An 18121-nucleotide genomic window follows, 5' to 3' on the forward strand; every position below is an offset into this window, starting at 1 on the left:
ACCCCCGCTCTAGGCCATCATACTGTCTCCAATGGGGGCCAGTACCAGCTACATCAGAGGAAATAACTCCTAATTCCTTACTGTAGGGCTAACTCTTCCCCAGGGAAAGCTTCCTCCTAGTCCCTAAGAGGCTGGGTTATGCCCCAAAATTCAAAGTGTTTATATGTTCTTTAAACATCTTGTTGTTTTTTAATATTGTAACTATGCCCGCATACCACATAAATGCCCCGTTCTTTTTTGAATGTTGTTGAGCTCTTGGCCTTATGAGATCCTGTAGTAATGAGTCCCACAGTAATTTTGTGCTGAGTGAAGAATATACTGTATTTTCAGGAAATGTATTTTGATAGTTTCTCCATTATGCCATGCATATAGGATTCACAGCATCACATCAGTATCCATTCTTCAAAATGTGTATTTTGTCTCAAAGTATTTTCTACACTAGTAAAAAATATCACTTCATCACTGTTACAGTACACTCAGCTCTGCACTGGAACACAGTGAAGCCATGCCCCCCACACAGGCACCGTGAGGACTGTTACCCTATTGTTCTGAACCAGCTATAACTTGGCACCTGTTTTTAGGACAGTGCTCCCAAACCTCAGTCAGTGGAAGTGTTCCTGTGCTTGTAACCTAAGCACAACTTTCTCCAGCATGGATGTTTTTTCCCCCTGGATGGGAATCCTCCAAGGGTAGAGGCCTGATCCTATACAACTTGAAGTCAACTAAAGTTTTACTATTGACTTCCATAAGCTTTGGCTCAGGCCCTTCCCACACAAGGCTGGATAGTGTAGTTCAGTTTCTTCCAGCAGCGCCATTCTCTTGGACAGTGAAAATGATGCATTTAGTAATGTGATAGGAAAAATATTTTCAGACACATTCCAACTATTTTCCTGGCTCCAATCCCACTTGTAGTCATTTTAACCTTATGACAGTCTTCATGAGTCATTGTCCCTTTGGGTTATTAGGTAAGAGCAAGGCTGAGGGGAGAGTTGTGATGGAATGTGTGTTTTTACAACGGCTCAACCCAGGCCCAAGACAGGGAACTGTTATTCTGTGCACACATGGATTAACAGAGCTAGGGCCATAAATATTGAACGGAAAGGGGCTTCCATTTTCAGTTTTCCCCAAGACTAGAACCCATTAGTTTCAACACCGAATGAAAGATGCACAGGTGCCAGCCTCACTCACATGGAGTATTAGGAAATTAATGCAAGCCAAACATTCTGGCCCTTCTGCACATGCAAGGAGCCAGCCCGGTTCTAGCTTAAGAAACTCCTCTGCATAGAGGTATTACATGAAGTGCTCTTTAAATCTCATTTCCATATTGTATCAAGGACCTCCAGGCTAAAATAGATCCCAGCCAGGTTATTATTTTCAATGCATTTAAAAAAAAAATCAGTCTGGTTTTATAGGACAGAGCCTCACCATCCAGCAGATGTCAGCATACCACATGAAATGGAGGTGAACATCTCCCCATGACGGTCTATACTCAGTGAGGGAAAGCACTTACTCTACAATGGATGTTCGTAAGTGGGGGTAATGTTGAGTTCCAACAGCTGCTCGCTTGCAGCCCTCCCAAAAGAGAGGGGACAGGGGATATCAAGGCTTCTGTGTTTTCTGTTCTTCAAACAAGACTGGTCATCCAGAGCACAGAGAGGCCGCAGAAAAGTAGGAGGAGGAACTAATACCTTTTCTACAAATGAGTCTATACTAAGGATATTTAAAAAACCAATGAACTAACCTCAGGTAGTCCTCAATGCAGAAGTGCTTGAGCACAAACTGAAGTTTAACGGGGAATGTGTGTGAGGGGCAGGTGTTACTCACTCCAAACCCATGGGCAGGTTTATAACAGGTTGAGCCAAAAACTGCCATCTAGACCGAGATTTTGCTAGATTCAAATGTTTGATCTGAATTTCACTGTCACAGTGGGTCTATGGCCCGTTGTCACGATAGTATCTGAGCACCACACTAATGTTAATGAACTGGTTCTCACAGCAGTCATAGGTAAGGAAATCCTCATTTCACCAAAGGGGTATGGAGGCACAGATATTCAGTGTCTTGCCCAAAGTCACAAGTCTTAGGGCAGGGCCCTAAACCTCAGGATGAGCCGTCCCCTTTTAACTTGCTTTACAGAAGTAAAAAATAAAATGCTTTGGGACAGGGATCATATAACATGCAGTCATTAAAATAGCATTAACTCAGGGTTTTCTGTTAGGAAAAGTTCCCCAAGCAGATCTCCCTGGGCAGATTGAAAGGATAGCTCACAATACGTATACCACCACTTTGGAGATAGCCCCATCTGCTTTTATACGATTTACCCTTTCATTAGAAGGTGTTTTTTAGGCATTGCTGTTTGTAGAAAAAACTTTCCAGTCATCCTAAGATGGAAGCCAACCTGCCCGGAACAATCACTCGGAAAATGCGATTGACTTCAGACTTCTGCCACTTGCCTATGCCTTAGCACAAGGTATCATTGAGTATAAATCACACCCGTAAGCCCTACGGTGTTGTTTTTCCTGCACATCCTCCATGCAGGAGATCTGCAGGCACAGCAAAGTCTCCTTACTGCCATTTAGTGGCTAGACAGGCAAAGAGCTGCATTGCAGGCACAGCTGGTCATGCTCATATTGTTGCCTCATCCTCCAGTACCCCACCCACTGCTATTTGTTTCATGCACCTGTGGCATCTTGTCATTAACCACAATCATAAGAACTTTAGGACAGCCTCTTTCCTACTTATACAGTGCCTAATGCAACAAACCATGACTCCTGATTGGGGCCTCTTGGTGCAGTTTATAGAAATATGTACCTCCCTCTGAAGAGGGCATTAATTCTGTTGTCATTAAGCAACAATCTGAGCATCAATATCACTCATTTATCATGACACTTTAGAGAGACTAACAAATTTATTTAATAAGATTTTGTGGGCTAAAACCCACTTCATCAGATGCATGGAGTGAAAATTGGAGTGATGAAGTGGGTTTTAGCCCACAAAAGCTTATGCCCAAATAAATTTGTGAGTCTCTAAGGTGCCATGAAGACTCCTTGTTATTTTTGCTAATACAGACTAACATGGCTACCCTCTGAAACTGTCATTTATCATGGTAATTTTAGCAGAAACAGGTGTTCAGGGACCATGCACAAAGCCTGTGGAGATAAAATAGTGCTTTTATCAAATATCTGACTCTGTTCTAGGCATCACTATTGCCATGCCTTAATAAAAACTAAAATAAGCCAAGTTTCCTCTCCCGAAGTTTCAGGCTCACCACTTCCATATACTGCAGAGTTGGCTGTGGAGACAAATCCAAGTCAGGCTCCTCTGCTACTGCACTCATTTAAACAAAGCCCCTTTTATAACAGGGAGAATTACTGCAGTGAGCTCCTTCCCTTCTCCCCTCCATGGTCTTGGTATTTGCTTAAGTCACTGAACTGGAAGTTCTCAAGGATGACCATTAGTAGGAGAGAGCAGTAGCCAAGTCTTATTCAAAAGAAAACATTCCCCCGCCCCCTTTAAAAGTAGAAAAGGCTTAAGGCTCCTAACCCAGGTATGCTAACACATGCAGGATCATGCCATATCAGCTTAACCTATAGCTCTACAGCAGGAGGTTACACAAGCCTTAGCACAGTATAGTATAAACCATATGCATTCACCCTCATGAGTTTTTTTCCTGCACATATTTATGGAAATTATTCAAAGCCACCCACCTTTCCAATAGACATACAGGTACAGGAAAGGCTTATTACTAGCGATGAAATCAAAATAAAGGTGCAGAAGTGATTGTCAACATTAGGGTGAAGTTTAACCTAGTGCAAAGAAGCCACCCAGGGCCTTTTGCACCACATAACATCTGTATTAAAAGTTTAAAATGGCATTTAGTCCCTAGGGTAACTAACCCTTAGGGCTTGTCTACATGGCGAGTTAGTGCATAGCCAGCCAAGGTGTGACTACAGCAGGGGTCAGCAACCTTTCAGAAGTGGTGTGCCAAGTCTTCATTTATTCATGTTAATTTAAGTTTTTGCGTGCCAGTAATACATTTTAACTTTTTTAGAAGGTCTCTTTCTGTAAGTCTATAATATATAACTAAACTATTGGTTTATGTAAAGTAAATAAGGTTTTTAAAATGTTTAAGAAACTTCATTTAAAATTAAATTAAAATGCAGAGCCCCCCAGATCGGTGGCCAGGACCCGGGCAGTGTGAGTGCCACTGAAAATCAGCTTGCGTGCTGCCTTCGGCACGCGTGCCATAGGTTGCCTATCCCTGATCAACAGCAAGCAAGTCTCAGAGACGGGTCTACAGACTCCAGCTCATGTGGTGCTCTTCAGAGCCCATGTGTCTATACAGCGATTTTTAACAGCATAGCAGGAGCCTGGGTGCATAGCCCCAGACTCAGACTTGCCGCCGCGGGTTTCTGCTTGCCATGCTGCTGTACCATTAGAGAGCCTTGTTCTGCAATCCATTATGTATAGTGAACTTTTGAATGGTCCCCGTTCAAGTCAAAGGGACTATTGCTTGAGTGAACACTACTCAGTGCAAGCAAAGGGTTCAGAATCATGCCCACATGACCCAGCCAGGTTTATCTGCATGGTTGTATGCAGTGATTAAAAATTAACACCTTTTGTCAGAGGCAAGGAAGACAACAAACCCTGAACTGCAACTGTCTCTACTAATGCTGTTGTCACTGTAGCAGAAGCCAGTTTCCATCTCGGGCAGCTCATCCAGCATAAACATTAAGAAATTTGATTGGCTGGAGACTCAAACCTCAGGCAGGATTCCTTGTTCTAGGATCAAAAAAAAAAAAAAAAAGCCATGACAGAAATTTCAGTCATTTGACAGGCATTACACATGCTAGCACAGATGACTTAATACAGGCACCATCTGCAAGGAGGGTAGTACAATTCTTTGCAAAGTGCACAGAAGACATAGAAAATACTTTCCACCCTACCGACTTAAAATAAGTTAGCTGGACTTTGACCCTGTAGAGGATTAGACAGCTGTGACCATGAAATTTAGTAAGGGATATATGCTATGGTCTTCCTGAATTTGATCTGTTATTGAATGTTTTGCTTTGTAAGAGTTGTCCCCTATTGCTTTGCACTATGATCTGCCTTTAACAGGAACAGCAGCTCCAAGGAGCTCTAATGGTGATCATAAACTTCTTGTGTCACAGAGCTAAAGCACCAAGAAACGTGCAATGGAACCAATGCAAATAGTGATACTATGCACACTCAGCAGGCTTGTGTCTGGGCCATTGGAGTGCTTTTTGCAATAAATTTCAGAGAAACAGTCAGTTGAAAATGTAGAGTTTATTAGCATCCACTCTGGGAATTTCTCTACGGCTTTCTAACAGACACAGGCATGAGCGCTCATGTCACTTTTTCCAAAGAAATTAGCTAACAGCATAATCTAGATCAAGCAGATTTTATGAACGCTATACACATATGTCAACCACACAGCTGTTTTCACTCTGCCCTGGACAGGAAAAATGCATGAACATAAATACATCTGCAAGAAAGAGGTGCTCCAGGGCTTTCATTACTTTCTCCTGTGTCCTTTACTCACTTCAATTCAGACTCCAAAGACATAAGTATAGTTTTAAAGCAACTTGCACACAGATTCAATTTGGAAAGGCTCTTCTTCGTTAGAGATTATCAAACTACAGCTCTAACGGAGACTTAAGCCATGTGCAGAAAGCAGACGTTTATAAACCACCAAGACCATTCTGAAAGTTTGAATTTGGGAGATAATGGAAGCTCAGTTTAAACTGCTTCCTCTCCAGTACTGTGCAATTTAAACTGAGCTTCTCTCCTTTTTTTGAGGCACCAAACAAGAGCATGAATGATCTTCACTCTTCCTATGGCCTCAGTTGAGGATGGGTTCAGAAAGTGGATGCTAAACACATTACTAAATTGACTTCTAGGAATTCCATGACATCCTGAAGTAAAAAGCCATGTCAATGTGGTAAAATGTAGGAGGGGAACATAAATGTATATATTTTATACATGCTGCTAAATAATTCTGAAAAGTAAAATACTCCAAGAATCTTGGGAAGACTGTTTAGAACCTGAGTGATCTATCAGCAAACAAACGAGAATACCTCCCCCCCTCCCCTTAAAATCAACTCTCAAAGTAATGCCATCACGTAGCTATTTAGATCATTAACCTCTCATCCCAGTCAGGCACTCTCAGCCAACATAAGTTCTGAGAAAAGTGGCAGATGATGGGTTGAGAAAAGAATATGCCAATTTTCTGTTTTACAAGAACAGAACATTTAAATTTTCAGGAGTTTAAAACCAAAACAGGAAATCTAAATTTATTGCTTTTGAATATCAGGATTGAGTTAGAGAGAGAACACACAGGAAATGGGAGATGGGATGGGAAAAAGATGACATGGGCAGATAGACCAAGACTTTCTGAATGGCACCACTGCTATAAGAAACTAAATCCTACAAGGCCCCCTAAACCCAAATCTGATAACTGGCAAAGCCATAAAGATAATCAAGTCTTCCAAAAAGGCAGAGGAAACTGGTTGGGAGAGGCCTTCATCTGAAAAAAAAAAAAAACAAAAAAAAAAAACCAAACCTGACAGCACACTCTGTAATGATGACAGCCACCAGGGCTGGATTCCAAGAGAGAACGAAACAAAACAAAAAAAACAGCAAATTCAATGCCAAGCCAGCTGTAGTTCAGGCAGATGCACTGCAAGCTTCCACATAGCTCTTCTGATGCATCTTAATCCTGATTTTCAATCTCTCTCATTTCAATTCTGGGCCTTGTGAGCACAGGCTGCCAATTGGGCCAAACTGGTTGGGGATTTTGTGATGTGAATGATTTAGGACTATGGCCCAACCAAATTCATTCTGACTTGTGTCTCACAACAAGATCTGAACAGAGGCTAATCTGAGGCAAGAGGGCAGCAGACTAATGAACTGGGCCACTTCACCCAGGATAGGGTCTACCTTAAAGTAATTAAAAAGGGATATGAGGAGAGAATGTTTTCATGTTTGTAAAACTGGCTATCACTATGAACAGTTGTAGCCTAGTACAAATTAAGAACAAGGGGACATGAGTATTTATGATTTCTTAACATACATGCTTGTCGGTCAGTCCCTTCAGTAATACTTAAAAGTATTGTACCATGTTAAAATATAACTAGCAGCAGCCCTGAGGAGCCACATACATAAAGTCAGAGTAACGGAATATAGTTGTGACTTTTTCCTAATACTTAGTGAACAACGCCACTAAATTAAGAACAGTCCCGTATATTGCTTACAAGAAGATTCAGTCTGGAGGTACAGATCAGCAGCTGGATTCCAGAGAGAAGGCAAGGTCCTCCTGAATTCATAGTTCCATACATGCTCAGTGGCTATGAGATAGGAAGCTAGTTCTATAACATGCACTTCACTCTACTGAGGACTTTTTGTTTGCTGAACATTCAAGGTTCTTCTTGGACTCCCAGCATCAACATATGCTCTTGACACTTTTAGAATTTGTTGTACATTGAGGTGGGAGTGAAATATGTAGGTAGAAGTTGAAGGGCAAGTAATACTATAAAACAAACCCCTGTTGGACAGAGCAATCAATCTGCACTGTCCTCTCCCAAGCAATAGCCTCAAACTATTGATCACAGAGCCAAGTTGAAAATATTCTAGGTTTTGGTAGCATGCATATTGACCTGTCCTCCTACATGGTGGATGTTTTTAGAATAAGCCCTGGGATCTTATTACAGCCCCACAAAACTCATCACAATTCACTAGGATTGCTTTCCCAGCCATATACTCCTTGCCAACAGCCAAGAATTTTTGTCACTTGGAAAAGAAACAACAAGGCCTCTCTGTTGCAGAAAACAGGTTTAAAGCATCTACATTTTCTTTTACTTTACAGGGCTGCCCCGGAAATGTATTTAACATATTTACAACAACAGACCAAAATGGCAGCTGTCCACAGGGAAAAGGTCCAAAATAAAAATGCTATGCTTTTTAGCTGCTTGAACATTAGAATTTCAGAAAGTATAGTCATCTTCGAGGCAGCCATGCAAAGTTTCCCCCATACAATTCTGCCAGGGTACATCAATCCCAGGCAACTTCTGAGCCAACAGCCAAAAACACAAATTGTGCTTAATTTTCAATGTAGACAAGTGTTCCAGCAGGGATCAAACTCGCATTACTCGCCATGGAGTTGTGACAAGAATCCAAGGCTCTAGAGATAAAGGTTGACATATTCTACTACTATGTTCCCACTCCTGCTGAGATAAATATATTTAAGTTGTTACAAACATCTATAAATCTAATTTATTTAAGGATTTAACTGCCACTGGGTCATTCTAGGCTGCCACTGTTGAACATACTTACAGCCAATAATTTCATAAAAATAAACCTATGCTGAACAAATGAAATTAGAAAAGGCTACAAAAGTTGGCACAGGGGGTTTCTGCACATCAAAACTACAGGGAGCACCCTACTTGTCCAGGCAGCTTAAATGAAGTGTTCCCTTCTGTATTCTATAGTCAATTCATAGACTAGAAGCAGCATCAAAATCCTTACTTCATCAGTCCATGTGCGGCAACAAGACTTCCAGATTCCCCTCTCATGAGACCTCAGCTTTGTTTTAAAGGGTGAGAGGCAGACATTAAATAGCTTTCAGGCAACTTTTACTTACAATTCAAAGCCTATTTCCTGATCAGAACTAAAATGTAATCCTCCCTGCAAGGTGAACAGAAGAGGCTGTATCAGGTATCAGGGCTGTTCAATTTTATTTTTGCTATTCAATCTCGTGGCTTCAATCCTTAAACATCCTACACCCTCCCCCTAGCAGAAGAAACAGTTGTGTTATGTCTATAATTTATGGCATTGCATTTTCATGCACATTTCCTTCTCCCTTCTCTTCAGGAAGCCCAGGAGAAGGGCAACATTGCAATCTAGTCATCCACAGTGATGTTGCGGAAGAGATAAGCCATGGACTCCCCATTGTGGATTCGTCGGATGGCTTCGGAGAGGATCAAACTGATATCCACAGTCTTTATTTTGGGGCATTGCAGCTTCTGAACTTCATGAGGAACTGTGTTGGTCACCACCACCTGCAGCGAGATAGAAAGGAAAGAACATTAGAAGTGCCACCAACACATCAATTCAGATTTAACAGCTACCTAAAAATAACTCTGAAAATCAGTTGCATCTGAAGTTTCTCTGGGTAGTTAGAGGATTTGCGATAGATGTAAGTATCACTAATATTACATGATTGAAATGACAGATCTTGCAAGGCTGATCATTTGAAGAAAAGGCCAACATCAGTGATGCTCTGCATGAAGTTCCTCCACGTGGACTAGCAAGTCTGATTACATCACAGGTTCTTGACCACTCAGGGTGAAATATTTGATTGCTTGATCCAATAATGCCCCACAAAGTCCATGGCCAGACAGGAGAGGCAGAGAAAAGTAAAATAAATATTATAGGAAAGCAAACACATGGGATGTGATGGAGAAGCATCCATGTGAATGGTTTTGCTAGAGGATAGCAAAGGATGCAGACATAATCCCAGCTCACTGTACCAATAAAATAGGTGAAGACTGCCCTTTGGAGAAGTGTGGCTATTAAAACAAATGCCATAAAATTCAGAAGGGGACTGTCCCCTAAACAGAGTTTCTCTCCCAGAGTGTCTGGTGCCAAAGGCTCCTTTACTAAGGTAACTCAGCATAATTTCCAATGGTGGCTGTGCTTTAGACTCTCCATCCAGATAGGTATTAAGTTTATATGTAGATGGGAAATCTACATCGAGGACAGACTCTTAAGTGGCCATATGCCTCTGAGCTAAATGAGATTTTCCATTCTCAACGTCTAAAAATGGATAATAACCCATTTCTGATAACTATATTAGAAGCCTCATTTAACAACCCCATTACACTCACTCCTGGATCTTTCTTGTCATCTAGCAAAGACCTGCTTTATTGTCCTCTCATAAATATATGTACATTTGATTAATTGTTTCACTCATGGAAAAATGAACATTAGTCTCAGGTAAAAGCTATTCAGTGCAAGCAGAGGCTAAACTTAACCCAAATAAAGCTTTGAAAAAATCATCCCAAAGCCAGTCCCAGTCAGAACAGGTAATGTTAATTGCATGCTGAATTGTATGTTGGTTGGTTGAGGAACAATTTTTACTAGGTAACAGTCTGTGATGAAAGTCATTTTACAATTGTGACCTAAAACCGACTGGAACCTTGCTGTCTAGAGGCAAAAAGCTAGTGTGTGAATCCATGTGGCCACCATCCAACCTTTTCCAATCTCCACAAAACAAGCAGCAGTGACATACCTCATCAACTGCGGATTCCTCAATTAGACGGGGTGCATCTGCAGATAAGATTCCATGAGTGGCCATCACAAAAATCTTGTAAGCACCACGCTCTTTCAGGATTTCTGCAGCTGCTACAAAGCTTTCCACATCATCAATAATATCATCCTGAGAGAAACACAAACAAACCCCACAATCAGAACCAGGAAGTTACCACTTGAAAGATGACAGACAGACTTTGATCTTTTCACATCTCTAGGGGCAGAATCCATATATATTTGAGGAAGTTAGTGTCTACTTTGACTACTGCTGAAGATCCTTTATACATCCAGGCAGAATACACCAGCTCTGATAATTAATGTAATTTTATGTATTTGCAGATATTTCTATAGTTCTCACCACTGCAGTATCAGAGTGCCTCTCATACAATGATTTAAATCTCAGCCCCAATGTGAGATATAGAAGGAGTCCCATTTTAAAGAAAGGGAAATGTGAGGCACTGAGATTCTGACTTACTCAAGGTCACAGGACGTTTGTGACAGAAATGGGACTAGAACCCAGAAGGGTCTTGGACTTTCAGTCTTATCTAAAAGGAGAAGACTATTCATCCTCTCAATGATACCAAAACCCCATGCCACCCATCTCAACAGCAGTTCAGCAGGGTGAATAGAGACCAGCGGCAAGTGATTTCCATTCTGAGGTATTTATTTTTGGGTTCTGGTGTAACTGGACAGGAAAATTTGAGGTTCCACATCCCCATGTTTTGAACTCAGGGCTGAATGCTGGATACTAACAGGGTGTCTGTCTGTCTTTCCTATTCAGATACACAGGAAAGCTGGAGAGAGTTGAGGAGAGGATGGAATGTGAACATTCATGTCCTGACACGATCATGTCGTGTCATTTCTACTCCAGAACAGAAATCCCAGCTACGTGGAGGCATAAATATTTAGAGATGGAAGGAGAAAAAGATTCCACCCCACTGCTCTTTCAGTCTCGTACCACAATGATGGCGATTCTTCCCCCAACATCTCCGACTACAGTTATTGGTGGCTTCTCTTTGGCCATCATCACTACAAACAAAGCAAAGCCCAGTTAGATTCCATACATGGCAGTATTGCTGCATGCATATATCTATTTATTGCACTGCACGACAGGCTCCCACTTTTTTCAATTAAACCTTTGTGCATCAAGTTTAATATACACATGCATCACTTCTTGCAATTTATATGGATATACTCCATAAGACCCACAGAACTTAAATTTTAGCAATTACTTTAAAAAAGTAGAAGAGCTTAATAAGAAATTAAGAGTCTGATTTCCAGAGGCATCAAGCACCTGCATCTCACACTCACTTCAACTGAGCCAGCTGGTGCTTAGCATTTTTTTCCCCTTTAAGCGTCTTAATATTCCTCATGTCATGGAAGCTATGATGCCACTGTTGGTCCAAGTGCAGCTCAAGCAGTGGTGCTGCTCTCATCTTAAAGAGCACTTCTGCTCCAAAAAGTGACTAAAAATGGTATTGTGGGCTTCCGCATTTAGCTTCCTTAAAGGATATTAACAAACATCCCTGGTTTGCAAGAGGTAGTTTTCTAATTGCTAGCCATGCAAACTGATCTGGGGATCTGAGACTCAAGCTGGGTTCTTTCCTTCTCCTACTCTATCCCCAATAAAGCGTCCTGCAGACCAGAAAAGACCCTTTATGACACCTGCATATGTTCAGGGCCGTCCTTAGGCATATGCAGTATACATAGCTGCATAAGGCACCTGAAAATTTGGGGCACCCCTGAGTCTTAGTGTCCAGCCTCCTACCTCTTCCTAAAAAGAAAAGGAGTACTTGTGGCACCTTAGAGACTAACAAATTTATTAGAGCATAAGCTTTCGTGAGCTACAGCTCACTTCATCGGATGCATTTGGTGGAAAAGTTTTCCACCAAATGCATCCGATGAAGTGAGCTGTAGCTCACGAAAGCTTATGCTCTAATAAATTTGTTAGTCTCTAAGGTGTCACAAGTACTCCTTTTCTTTTTGCGAATACAGACTAACACGGCTGCTACTCTGAAACCTACCTCTTCCTATCTCTGTTCTGACCCTTCCTGCAGGCTCCCACCACAGCTGGCTGCTACAGCCTGACCAGTCTTCCTGTGAAGGGGGTCTAGTACTTAAAAGTGAAAAAGTCTTCCAGCCCGCCAGACCCATTAGCACATCCATTAGCACAACATTAAAACTGTTAAAGAGCCATTCAAGTGATAATGAAGCCATTTAACAGGCATTTGCCAATCCCCAGGTATATACTCTCAATTTCTGAATTTACTGACCAAAACAGTTGTGCATTACCGTAATTTACTCAGAACATGTTAGTCTACAGGACCTTAGTTTAACATTTGCTTTAAAAATATTTGTGTGTTGTTGAAAATTATAAAATCATATCTCTAAAAATTCCTTGCATCAATTTTTAGATGCACAATTGAGTATTCATCTTTAGCCTTAAATGCTTGGATCTTCAGACATAGTTTTTAAAATAAATCCTTCCGAAGACCACCTTTTTACACATGCGAGCCCGGGTTGCTGTCGTGCATAGGGGCACCAGTTTAATAATACTGCATAGGGCCCCATAAATCCTAAGAATGGCCCTGCATATGTTCATTGCTTTCAGTGGCATAGGTGACTAGAATTTTGTAATTAGTGTTTGAAAGCAGGACTAATAGAATCCAGCTCAATCTTAACAATACAAACCCAACACATGAGTAAAAAGCAGTAAATACACTTATTGCTAAATTCTGTAAATGACATAAAAGGATCAGATCTATTGAGTAAGAAAGTGCCATTCCCTCTCCACCCTCGCCCCCTCTCCCCTTCTAAGAGCTGTACTTTCAAGTGGATCCTTTGCTTGCAGAAACTACATGTACCAACAGGAAACATTCCATCTTGAGGCAAGCAGTCTCAATATCAAGGTGGATCATCACATGCTGTTATGTACAGTCTACTTTGCACTTATACTTTGTATTTAAAGACGAGCCAGACAGCCATCTGCTCCACGAACTGGATGTGCCCCTCAGACTGTTGGCAAGTTGTTAATAAATCCCTCACCTGGGCAAGGATTGGCCACCGTTGAGCCAACTATATTTAAAAAGTCCCTCCCCTGACAACGAACATTTTGATTTATAACACAAAAGTCTCGGGGCATGTATATGACACAAAGAGGATATCTAAGGGTATGAGAAATACATTTTAAATTGCACGAATCTGGCGAATGGATTTAAATAGCATGAATCATTGCTCAAATGCAGTAGTAGTAAGGAAGTGATGCATATCAGTCCAAGCAAGCCCATCATGTAAACTTTCATATTACCCCATTTAGGATTCTACAAATGCGACACCTTTTACATCACTCCTTTAGAAATGATTGAGGGGATTACAGTATTTTAAAATAAAACTTCAATGATGCTTTTTCATAGCCTCCCACTGTAAAGACAGGTGCTTCAATTACTATGATTCAACTGTACAGGCTTCAGAAAAGTTAAGAAATTTCAGACACCTAAAAAATAATGTTTTTGAATATATTGTTACAAAATGTATGCACTTGTCTAATATTTAGCGTTCTACTAGGGCAGAAAGAAAAGCCTTATCCTATTACCAAAAAAGGGGATTTTAGTCTAATGGTAAGGAAATCACTTTTAGTCATACTGGATCAGGAGATCTCACCTTAAACTGACTGAAAATACCCCTCTTGCACAGACTAATAGAATTATCTTAAAATGATGTATAAGGTACTGTGTAGTTTGGAATGTTAGTAGCTTTGGCAGAGATGGGTATGTGGCAGAGTATAGGTGTACGATAAATGTGATTTATGGGGACCACAGTTTCAAATGTATATGACTATTACATGAAGCATATAAAACAGCACAGTGTAATGAATCATATGTAAAGGACTCATTTTCCTTTAAACCTTACTCAAATTTTAAAAAGCTGAAGAATTATGTTTTGAACAGAAGTCAGTCAGTCAGTGCTGAATTTTAATTTAAAGTCTCAGTTAGGCAGCTAGCTTCAGTCCTAACTGAAGTGCTCTTTGAAGCAGAGACTCCTCAGTGCTCAAAGATTGTTTTCTACAGCTTGCTTGCTAATACATAGACACACAAGTGTAAAGGGAAAAAAACAGTTCTCATGTAAAGGGGAGAACAGGAGGAAGAATACTTTTAATAAATCAGGATTAAACTTCACAAGAGATAAGCAGGCTAAAATATTTCAACTGCAGGCCCTACCTACCAGTTTTGATTAATTATTAATCTAGTTTAGATAATAAAGGAATCTTGTAGGAAGCACTGAGTTATCAAATACCCAAAGGATTACATCTGGCTCCCACCCCAACCTTAACATACATTCTACAGATGAACAGGATTCTGTTTACAGCAGACAGGCCAGGGAAAATTCCTTTCAGAAGGATGGTGAATGGATCTTGGGAGTTGAAATTCAGCACTATTTTACTGGGAAACATGTAACTCTTCATCTGGAGTTTGCACCTTTGCATTGCATAACAAATAAAGCATTCCTTACCAGTAATTTCATCTGCAAACTATGCTCAAAGTTTTGACAGTCAGCTACCAATATTAGCAGCAATTAGTGTCCTTCCTTTCTTCTCTACATTTAAATGCTATATTTAAGCCTCTTTTTTTTTTTTTTTTTTTTAAGTAGGGTAGGCAGCATGTAGACCTACCCGATTCCTAAAGAGCTGTTCTCCCTTTTTCTTGATCAATTATCTCTGTAAAGAAAAGAAAAAAAAAATTGCAAGCCAACATCCAGCCATAGCCACATCAAATCTCAAAAGAACTTCGATTGCTCCAATATGAGGTAAAACACATGCCGAAGTCATTGTGGTCAGTTTCTCCCTCTCCAAAAACCTCAGTCATATTAACGTTTACAAGTCGGAACTGCTGGGAGATGGTGGCTTGAAAAATTGCTCTAAATAGTAAGTGAACATTTTCCTCCCAGGTACAAAACCTTTGTTTCTATGTAGTTGAAAGAGACAAACAAAGTTTAAAAAGTAGGCCAGACTTCGATATCAGTTGCTCTGGTGTAAGCCCAGAGTCACTCTAATCAATTATATTTACAAGGATGTAACCAAGATCAAAATCTGGTCCAAGGACTGCAACTGCTTCTGAAGATTCAGAAAGTTGGTTTTAGCATTTCTAGTATTTTTTTTTTTAAAAGGTCATACACCAAATGAAGAGTAGTCATTTTTATAAATAGGAACATGAAAAATGTTTCAGAGAATAGGTGGAAAAACCCAATTGCTCAGCAAAAAGCCCTAATCTTTGTAAAGCCTTATTCCTCTGATTTAACTGCTTGATACAATTATCACACTTCATTAAGAGTTAAAAAAAATCATTTAATCTGGCATAAGGAATGGCATTAACCTGTGCTTAAACTTGCTGTTCTCATTCAGTGGCCAATACTTTTTAAAGAATATTGTGATGGCTTCAGTTCAGAGGTGACAAAAAGTTATCACAGTTTGTGTGTGTTAAACGTACATTCACCAAGTAAAATAATGCTGTATTTACAACAGGACAACAGAAGAACCAACGACAAATAGTTATGCAAAGTGATGCATTTAGATAAGTACAAATTTTTATTTTTTTACGCCCCCATCCTAAATACAGAAGAAGAAAAAGCCACACAAGTTCACTCAGTTTTTTTATCCTAGTGCCTTTGCTTATGATAGCCTGTTCGGTTATTGGTTTGAGTGGCATATTGCTTACATACATCTGGTAGCAAGACAAAAGGCTGTGTGAATGATTTAACATGTTACATACATTTTCAGAAGGGAGAGTCAGCAAGCACAAACTTATGTGCATTTGTTAAAGCACAACATAGTCAGCTGCAAGCTTGAACACAAAGGCTCCATAAACAGCTACAAATATAAAACAGAACAGTTTTATAGGGATGTCCTGTATTAAGGGCTCAAAGATTTCTGGTATTTTGAATTTTTAGCAGAGTAGTTTAAGAAGTGCAGTCAAAAATGTCCAACTATGGCACTTTAATACAATATACTTTTCCCATGAGTTGCCGAGTCAAACAGATAGTGGGCCCTGCAATGCTTTCTGGCAGGAGGGTAAAACATGAACCCCTACTCCAGGAGCAGGGCCCATGAATTAAAGGCAAATAATCCCATAGGAGCTGGTGTTTAGGCCAAGAGTAGAATGTCGCTAAGGCCAGCTGACCCACGAGGAAGCCCATCCACAACTGCATGGACCATAGTTATCTTTGCAGAAGGCCATCTATCTCCATGTAGGTCTCCGACTCCTACTCCCACTTAGGTCACATTTACACTGCAACTCTGAGGCGCAATTCCCAGCTCGGGCAGACATTCACACGCTAGTTCTGTTCAAGATCACGCACTAAAAACAGCGGCACAACTGTGGAGGCACAGGCAGCAGCTTGGGCTAGCCCCTGACTACATATCTAGTACCTCAGACAGGGCTGTACTTGCATGGCTAGTCTGAGTTGCAGTGAGCACACGGCTATTTTTAGAGCACTAGCTCTATCACAGCCAGCTCATGCACGTCTACCTGAGCGAGGCATTACACTTCCCAGCTGCAGTATAGACATAGCCTTGGACACAGCCCCCTGTCTGTTCAACTACCACTCTAGCTCACACAACTGGAAGTTCTGCACAGATTTCTGCTCGGAAATCCACGCTCTACAGAAAGGAGAATATGTCCAGGTCGGCCGCTCCTTCCCAGGAATACCCCAACTTTCTAGTGCCTACCTTATATCCAGAGGGGTTTCTACAGAATCAAGGATGTAATTCTGGAGACTTTGCTCCCTCCTTTGGCAACTGAGGAATTTTCTGCCCCTTTTGGTTCAAGGGAACCCAAGTTCTACGTTAGTACCGTATACTATGTTTTATAACACTGTAGGAGAACTAGTTAGATTCTATTCTGCTTCACCATCAAAACGAGCAGGAAACTTCTACTTCCGGTTATTTTTGTTACTGGTGCAAGAGGAAGAAAGAATCCAGCATGGACTCAGACCCTAAGGGTCTTGCTGAAGTGGCATTTTGGAAAAATCTCTTGACTTGTAAACTGAACTAATTGGATCAGGAAGTCAGAGGATCGATACAGGACCTCACAATGTCACTTTTCCCAACCCCAACTGCACTTGAATTTTAGCACAGTGAAGAGCAAATACATGGTACTCACTACAAATTACAGACTTTATGGATTTTTCTTGAAACAGACACTTTTGTTGTTTTGTAGCCTAGGTAACAGAGCCCAACACTTGCTCAAAATCAGGTAGCAAGTAAGACTCAGACTGCAGAGAAACAACAAATAATTTACAGAGAAGCACTACTGGCAAGGAGCAAGGCTCACCCCAGAAATTTACCGTTTTTTCCCTTTAGTCAACTTCAGAGTAGCATAATTTGATAGTTTTACATTTGTGTTTCAGGCACTGAAGACTGCAAGGTAATTAGTCATGCATCAAATTTATAGGAAGGATAAGGAGGAAGGTGAGACACACCAGCTGAGCTCATGTCTTGATAACAGTGGACTGAAAGCATTTCTCCCCTGAAACCATAACTACACTGGATTGGACAAACCTATGTGCAGGCTACCATTAAGGAGCACTCAATTTAAGCCCCAAATCTGATCTACCCTAAATCTGTTATAGAGTCACAAATATAGGTCTGAAAGGGACCTAGGGAGGTCATCAAGTCCAGCCTCCTGCACAGACACAAGACTAAGTAAACCGAGACTATCCCTGACAGGTGTTTGTCCAACCTGATCCTAAAAACCTCCAACGAGGGGGATTCCATAATCTCCCCAGGTAACCTATTCCAGAT

General features: G+C 40.8%; 1 protein-coding gene across 5 annotated transcripts in view; it reads right to left on the minus strand.

Annotated features, from left to right (window-relative positions):
* Positions 1 to 7219: 7219 nt before the first annotated feature.
* The window catches only part of PRPSAP1 (phosphoribosyl pyrophosphate synthetase associated protein 1), a 46887-nt gene continuing 35985 nt past the window's right edge, over positions 7220 to 18121 (minus strand). For all 5 annotated transcript variants that reach the window (XM_043497515.1, XM_038371762.2, XM_038371761.2 and 2 more), the window contains 3 exons: positions 11285 to 11355; positions 10307 to 10453; positions 7220 to 9074 (listed from right to left, as the gene is read on the minus strand). In XM_043497515.1, the coding sequence (XP_043353450.1) occupies positions 8916 to 9074; positions 10307 to 10453; positions 11285 to 11355 (377 nt within the window). In that variant the 3' untranslated portion in view covers positions 7220 to 8915. The remainder of the gene's footprint in view (positions 9075 to 10306; positions 10454 to 11284; positions 11356 to 18121) is intronic.

The sequence above is a fragment of the Dermochelys coriacea genome, chromosome 14 (assembly GCF_009764565.3).
Source record: "Dermochelys coriacea isolate rDerCor1 chromosome 14, rDerCor1.pri.v4, whole genome shotgun sequence".
Lineage (NCBI taxonomy): Eukaryota > Metazoa > Chordata > Testudines > Dermochelyidae > Dermochelys > Dermochelys coriacea.